At 39.4% G+C, this 7,913-nt stretch overlaps 1 protein-coding gene across 5 annotated transcripts; it reads left to right on the top strand.

Annotated features, from left to right (window-relative positions):
• Positions 1,613 to 7,181, top strand: LOC8054551 (E3 ubiquitin-protein ligase At1g63170). 5 transcript variants are annotated; one of them, XM_021453722.1, is made up of 5 exons: positions 1,613 to 1,871; positions 2,371 to 3,201; positions 4,497 to 4,535; positions 4,606 to 4,903; positions 6,394 to 7,181. In XM_021453722.1, the coding sequence occupies exons 2-5, from the start codon at positions 2,624 to 2,626 to the stop codon at positions 6,628 to 6,630; spliced, it is 1,152 nt and encodes a 383-aa protein (XP_021309397.1). In that variant the 5' UTR covers positions 1,613 to 1,871; positions 2,371 to 2,623; the 3' UTR covers positions 6,631 to 7,181. The 5 variants fall into 5 exon arrangements, with proteins under 5 accessions (XP_021309397.1, XP_002462211.1, XP_021309395.1 ...); XM_002462166.2 differs by having other exon boundaries at positions 1,614 to 1,871; positions 2,376 to 3,201; positions 4,401 to 4,535; XM_021453720.1 differs by having other exon boundaries at positions 1,614 to 1,871; positions 4,401 to 4,535.

Genomic DNA, 7,913 nt, shown 5'->3' with positions numbered 1-7,913 from the left:
TAAAAGTTTTATAGAAGTAGAGAGAGTTTTATGAGGATGAAACTCTTTCTGTACTATTTCTAAAATTTAGATATGTTGAAGTCTATGATATGAAATCCTATTGAGACTGGCCTAAGAGAGAGAGAGAGGAGAAGAAGGTGGTGGTGGGAGATGGATGTCATGTGGATGGCGAGCAAAGGCTCTACATGTGTGAGATCTCGTAACGATGGAGTCATTCTACATGATTGCAAGTTGAGGCTTCAGCACGAAGAGGCTGTGGTGGACCTACATGTCGCCTTCCAAAAAATAGGAGGTTTATGTTACGATGAGAGATGGGAATTGCATAAGAGACTTTGTGCGAGTAGACGATGACTTATGATACCTTTTAGATTCAGAGACAAAGATATACTTGTGTCGTGTGTAGAGCAAACATAATATAAATGTAGTAATAATTCATTTAATTTCAAAATCTTTGAGAAAAACAAGAATTTGGTGTTAATCAGGGCTGTGATGCAAAAGTTATTACCAAGCGCTTTCAAAGATTATGAATGCTTAAATAAAATATATAATGTATATAAATTATTGGTTTGAATGGTGAATAGTCGTAATTCACATCAAAGAAAGAGCACGCAAAAGAATTAATAGTCAGAAGAACCGTCCTTTAAACTTAGGCCTTGTTTAGTTCGCAAAAATTTTCAAGATACTTCGTAACATCGAATCTTTAGTCATATACATGGAGCATTAAATATAAACAAAAATAAAAACTAATTGCACAGTTTATCTGTAATTTGTGAGATGAATCTTTTGAGCCTAGTTACTCCGTGATTGGACAATGTTTGTCAAATAAAAACGAAAGTGCTACAGTAGCCCAAAACCAAAATTTTTGCAAACTAAACAAGGCCTTATCTATCAAATCTACAAGTCATTCAACATTATTTTTCTCTCATAATAAAAAAGTGAATAGTACTTTTACTCGTGACTTTTCAGACAAACGAACAGTGTTACGGGTCATACGCGTGTAAGTACAATGTGCCTTTTTCAGCCTTATTTAAGCTCCTTATTAAATTTTAGCTATAGTAGCTAAACTTCTAAACTCACTGATTAAAAAAAGCTAAAATAATATAGTCTTACTCCTATCTAAGAGTAGGTAAAATAATTTTAGCCGACTAAAATTTAATAAGAAAACTAAACAGAGTCTTCGTTCTTTTATTATTAGAGAGAAGAGACAAAGAAAACGTATAAAAAAGATGGTGAAAATCGGCATGACCCACGGGCCACAGCAGACATGTTGTTCCTGCTCGAAGCGAGGTGAGCCACGCCGCACGCCCTCCTAACACGCATACACCAGGTCCGCCCCACGCTCACCAGTCACGTATAGGTCTCATTTAGTTTCGAAAATTTTTTAGTTTTCGATATTATAGTATTTCTATTTTTATTTAATAAATATTATTTAATTATAGATTAATTAGATTTAAAAGATTTATCTCGTGATTTATATATAAATTATATAATTATTTTTTATTTATATTTAGTTATTTATATATGTGCCATAAAATTTGATGTGACAGAAATTTTTTAAAAAAAATTAATTTTAGGACGAACTAAAAAAGCCATACTTACGTCATGTCATCGGGGTCGGTGTGGGCAAAACGAAAGGGACCGCTGCTCTGCTCTGCCTCCCTCCCCTTCCTCCTCCATTCCTTCCTCGTGGTCAGGCTCAGGCACGCCGAGCATCCGCACCGCACCTGCTCGCCCGATCACCCCGGCGGTTTCTTCTCCCCTTCGCCCCCCCGTGCGGGCGCTATCCTTCTCGTGGCGACGTCTGGGTGACCGCTGCCGCGGCCCTACTCCTGGTGCCGTGCCTAGGTATTCGCCGGCGACGAGCACCACAGGTATGCCCACACCTTCCTCTCCCATACCTTTTGCAAAACCCAGTACCCAAACCCTAAATTAAACCGTTTGGCTATTTGTATTCGGATTCGGATCTGAGCTAATTACAAATGCATACATGTATTCATTTATTATGCCCCTGGAACCTTGTTCCATTATCTAAAAAAATTAATTAATTTATGCCCACTAATTTCGATTTTCTTTTTGCAAATATTATTGGCCCTTTTACCCGGTCGGCTCAGCCTCATCATGAAACCAAATTACGGTTATAATTTTTTCTTAGACACTTCCTAATAGATTAAACTCAAACATCATGGCCTTTTCACAGTAATAAGCTCTAATATCTGCCAAAACCCAGCTTACCCTATCACACACACTAACTTATATATTTTTTTTTTGTAGTGGTTCAGTATATTTATGAATAACTCCACTATCTTAGTATCTTTGTATGTATATATATGACAAAAGGTACATGAGAAATCCTTTGTTTCGAATTTGTAGCTTAGGCTACCTCTGCGGGGATCTTCTGTCAAGCAAGGGAAGTTACCTAGCACACAACGCAAAGCTCAATAGATTATTGAGGATCAACATTTCAGCCATCTGTATTTTAGTTAATGTATATGATGGCCAATGGTAACATCTGGTTAGAAAGATAGAAACTCATTATTGCGCTACAGATGGTTGGCCATAATGACTATGGTAGTGCCCTTTTGACATAAGAACTAAGCTGGAAATTGATAGATCCAAGTTATTAATGGAGCACGCTTCCTGTGATGATGTACATGAGCATGTTATAAGTGTAGCACATGGGGAAACCGCATCAACATCAACCAGTCATCAAGATATGTACAGTGACTCGGATGAACCGCATCAGGAGGATAGGCAATCAACAAGCACACAAACCCCATCATCAGAGTCTTCACCGTCAATATCACCAATTGCATATAGCTCCAGAAATTTATCTTTTCCTAGAAGAGATAGTATATATGGTCATGGAAGAAGTCCTTGGAATTCTGGTCTATGGATCTCGTTTGAAGTTGTCATGTACATTGCTCAGGTTGTAGCTGCTATTGTCATCCTCGTCTTTTCAAGACATGAACATCCCCATGCTCCTTTGTTCGCATGGATAATTGGATATACAGTTGGCTGCATTGCTAGTCTTCCTCTTATTTATTGGCGGTATGTTCATCGAAATAGACATTTGGACCAAGAACCTCAGCAACCACCTACAACATATCCTACTTTGACTCCCTCTCAGTCATCAGAAGGACGCAACCATCGTACCAGTGGTATAGTCTTGCGTCTTGGATGTATAGCAATTTCTTGCCCAAGGTAACTTTTCGTCCATGCCACTTTCCATCTAGAATATCCTGAGCCCACTAGGTGTGCAGTGCTTCTCGCAGTATTTATGTTTTGTGAATCTTATAATTTATTAGAAGACTTATAAGAAAACCTGGTAGATGAGTGAACAAATTGTTAGTTTAATTGAATGGGTTATTATCATCAGGGTGTCCAAAAATTAATTTATTTTGAGCAATTCTTTAGTTTACATAACATTATTTGTTAGTTATTAAAAAGCTACAATATGGTAACCAAGTTTTGAAGAGAGTAAATCAAGACTTATCTTGATGGTTGACAAAGATCATTATGACTGGTTATTTTGTCATATGAGTTGTAGATGCATGCTGAGATGGGTGTGCCCAAGCCACGTGGATGGCACAAGAGTAGCATAAATACCTAGTTCTGTGGTTCTGTTGGCCATGATGCAATGCAACCAATGGTACAAGTCTAATGGTCCATGATGGAATGCAACCAATTAAAAGAGAAAAATTAACATAACTGGGAAAAAAATGGAAGCAAATGAACTTATTGGTTTCTCTACATGTTTTGTTTGGTTTACAAGGTAGCGTTGCTTGCAGGGACATTGTTAATCTAGTGTGAATTTGCTGTATGGTTAGTTCCAGGATGTCTCTCTACACATACTTTCTTTTTTCTCCAACTCCGTTACACATTTTAATTTGCTTTAGTTGAATTGGGCCAAGATATACAGTTGAAACTATGTTCGCATTAGGCACATATACCGATTTTAGTGTGCCATAGAGTCATTAAAAAATTCAAAGGTACAAATTACAGCACATTCAATTTTTGGAGTCATGTTTTTTCATTTTTAGGCATGTAGTAAGTACCACAGGAAGTATTCTACAACATCTGTACAATCTTGAGTCAAGTTTTGCCATATGTTCACGTGTTCTGGATCTAAGACTGTTTTTACAATGGAAACTTCGAATTTTGTACTTATATAGCATATAGCATGGCCATTTCCACCTTATCCTGTAACATCATCATGACATGTGCTGCACAGTGTTCAACTGAAAATTGAACTTTTGATAGTTTCAGTACTCAAGTGAGTTTCATAGTTGGCTAGTAGCTTCTTGAAGAATTGAGTGGTCCAATATATTACAGTTGTTAGTTTTATCTGGAATTTGAAATGAATATTGTTTTCTGAACTCTGAAGTGATTATGCATTACAGGCTTAGTGTACTGGCTTATCACTTCAAGACAGCTGTTGACTGTTTCTTTGCTGTGTGGTTTGTTGTTGGCAATGTGTGGATTTTTGGTGGGCGCAGTATTTCATCAGATGCTCAGGACGCCCCCAATATGTACAGGTATCTGCATTGCTCTCTGTTTCTTTCTTAGTCTGTTGAATTCACACGTGACTTTGCTCCCTTTTACCAGGTTATGTTTGGCATTCCTTGCGCTTAGTTGTGTTGGATATGCCATTCCCTTTATCATGTGTGCAGCAATATGCTGCTGCTTTCCATGCTTGATTTCTGTTTTGCGCCTTCAAGAAGATTTGGGTCAAAATAGAGGAGCTACTCAAGAGCTAATAGATGCATTGCCAACCTACAAATTCAAACCAAAACGTAACAAAAACTGGGGGATTGACCATGCTTCAAGCTCAGAGCATCTTGATGAGGGCGGCATCCTCGGCCCAGGAACTAAGAAGGAAAGAGTTGTTTCAGCTGAAGATGCTGTGAGTATATTTCACATCCTTTTGCTGTCTTACAGCAATATCCTATGTGTAATTGAAGGGTTTGCTTTAGTGAGGTTCTTTAGATTTATTATCTATTAACATCTCTACTACCACACAAATGAAGCTTATAAGATTGTGAATTTGTGATGCTGTTTGTAGACATGTTCTCCAGCGATGCATGAATGCTTACTATTATTCTCAATTTACAACATAAATAGTTCTCTCAAGTGCATGTTCTTGGTCTGTAGTAGTACCATAGTTACCAGAATCGTGGTTGGTTGGGTTCATGGTACGGGCTTGCAATTCACTACCTAAATGCTAAATGTGATGTTTTCTAGGAGTAGGCTGCCATGCTGTTAAGCCCACCAATCCAGCCCACATACATCATCTGTAATCCAGCCGCCTGTCAAGTTATTGAGTCTCTGGACTCCCAACTCCAGCCACTACAGAGTATCGCGGCCACCAGACACTTTGATTATGATCCTCCTCCTTGCCATCTGTGCTTCTCTGCTCCAGCATCAAAAGTTATTCTTGTGCTCCCCTGCCCTGCCCTGCTCCTAGTGCCCATCCTCACATGGCTGCAGCTTTGCATCTTGTTGTCCTGAGTTCTCCGAACGGCATTCAAGACAACTGTGGGGAGGATACTGATGATGTAACTGCTTTGTAGTTGGAGCTCCTTGGGTAAAACTACCTCATTTCCTCACATTTTGTTCCATTTGAGATCGCTCCAGCAGTCCAGCCCCATGTACCAACTTGCGTTTTGGTGGAATTCAGTTCACCACATACTGTGAATAGGTTCATGCGTTCTGGTGACAATGAGTAATACCTAGTTCTACTCTGTCCTTGTATTCTTCTGATACTGTGAACTACCTGTCCATTTCACATTTCACATTATTGGTGCTTTGAGTCTATTTAACAATAGGTGTTCATCAATATTTCCGCACATTACCACTAGTGAAAATGTGAAAGAGATTAAGAGGTTCTTGCATGTCATTTAATAGCGGCTACTGCCATTTCTCATTATTCTTTTCTGACCTAGTGGCAATTTGGTCTGTCGTCTCTGCACATGATAATTGGGGACTAATGTTGCGAAATGGGAGGGCGTTATAGTTATGTGCTCATGCTTGTTTGCATGTTTCAACTCTATTTCAAAGCATTGATATTTATTCAGCAACTGATCACTCTTTTAGAGTAGTCAATGTTGTATTCTATATATTCTACTTGATCATTTATTAGTGAGCTCACACATAGCAGACCTGACCCTTGGTTAATACTCCCATTCCAAATTTTAAGTTGTTCTGGCTTTTTAGATGCATAGCTTTTGCTATGCACCTAGATACATATTATGCCTAGATACATAGTAAAAGCTATGTATCTAGAAAACCCAGAATGACTTATAATTTGGAACAGAGGGTTTAGTATAGATCTAATCACATAGTTTCCCCTCTTCTACAGCATGTTAATTGTACCGTCTATTGATATTGATGCAGGTGTGCTGCATCTGTCTAACAAAGTATGGAGATGATGATGAGCTCCGTGAGCTTCCTTGCACACATTTCTTTCATGTTCAATGCGTAGATAAATGGCTCAAGATAAACGCAGTGTGCCCACTCTGCAAAACAGAGATTGGGGGTGTGGTTCGATCTTTCTTCGGTTTGCCATTTGGCCGCCGCCGTGTCGATAGGATCGCTGGAAGAGGTGTAGCTAGCTCAAGATTCAATGTATAGAACAATGTTGCTTTTCTGTGAGATCCTCTCTTACGCATAAAGAGCCCTGCTCATGTTGTTGCAATGGTTTGATTGACTATCAAGAAAAGCACTGTGTGCTTGACTTCAAGACAATGACACCTAGTGAGGAACCTGATGCTCCTAGGCGCAAGTTTCTGCAGAAATGTGAAGGACCTAAGGTGCTGGCGTGCTGCTATACTCTGATGTAACATTTTTCCAAGGATGTAAATGAGGAAGATGAAGTTCACTTGCCAGGTATATTGCAAGCAACTTCACAGGTCTTCTAGTATCGGCCTTGGTGTTCTTTACTGCCAGTTCTGTGATTCTCTTTATCACGGCAGTGCACTGCAGGCTTGGTAAAATGTGAAATAAAGGGCAATGGCCTATTTTTCGAACCCAATGCCTCGAAGTCAATACCCTACCATGTATATATTTTGTTGCTTTTGAGATCCTATTACGTTTTGGGTGAGAGTAAACCCATAACGTTTCTGACATGCACGATTTATTGTGGCAAGTTTTCATCAGAAATTCAGAAAATACATTGAAGTCTACTTGGTTCATGGATGACACTTGACTAGAAATAGGTGAAATGAAAAACGAGGAAGAGTTCTATGGACCATTGTAACAGGTGAGCTTGAGGATACGAGTTCTTGTCACCTGCCATTTAGTTTCTGACATGGTGTCACCTGGTAGGCATCATCACATGACTTTGCTTGGTTCTTGGTTTTCTGGTGTCCTGCATGATGTCAAGTGTGCATGTCAGATGTTTATGGGTTTGGTTGGCAAATCCTGTCATGACTCATGAACACCCTAAAACTAAGAGCAAGGTCAATAATAGAGCCAAGTGTTTGGCTATAAGCCAAATAATTAGAGCCAAGTTATACAATAAGTTGTCTCCTACTTATCTCTAAAACACATTTTCTTTCTTTTTTCTTCTCACAACATTTGTTTTTTGGGCCCACTACTACCTATGCCCAGTTTGGTGCTTAACTAAGAGCCAAGCTATCATCTCTCTCCTCTCTTCTCTCCTCCACATCAGCATTAGCTTGGCTATAAGACCATTATTTTACCTGCTCTAAGTCGCACTTGGTTCAGTTGCCTTGCTGGATGCCTCGACGTAACGTAAGGGAGGCCACCTGGTGCCTGCCAGTATTTGAATGTCAAGCTGCTCATGGATGGTCAACACCTGCATCTTCCGATCCAATTTCTTGTCGGTGGCACATTCTCCGTAGCAAAATATTGTGCAGTGCGCAAGTCAGCAACAGGCCACTGGTTTACGCAGT

This window comes from Sorghum bicolor, chromosome 2 (assembly GCF_000003195.3).
Source record: "Sorghum bicolor cultivar BTx623 chromosome 2, Sorghum_bicolor_NCBIv3, whole genome shotgun sequence".
NCBI classification, from domain to species: Eukaryota; Viridiplantae; Streptophyta; class Magnoliopsida; order Poales; family Poaceae; genus Sorghum; species Sorghum bicolor.
The sequence above is the reverse complement of the archived record's forward strand: the minus strand, read 5'-3'. Positions and strand labels throughout refer to the sequence as shown.

Excerpts from the sequence above, each read along its gene's own strand:
- LOC8054551 (XM_002462166.2), top strand. The coding sequence starts at position 2,624 with ATGGAGCACGCTTCCTGTGATGATGTACATGAGCATGTTATAAGTGTA. Across the intron at positions 4,536-4,605 it reads GACGCCCCCAATATGTACAG|GTTATGTTTGGCATTCCTTG; the intron begins GTATCTGCATTG and ends CCCTTTTACCAG. Across the intron at positions 4,904-6,393 it reads TTGTTTCAGCTGAAGATGCT|GTGTGCTGCATCTGTCTAAC; the intron begins GTGAGTATATTT and ends ATATTGATGCAG.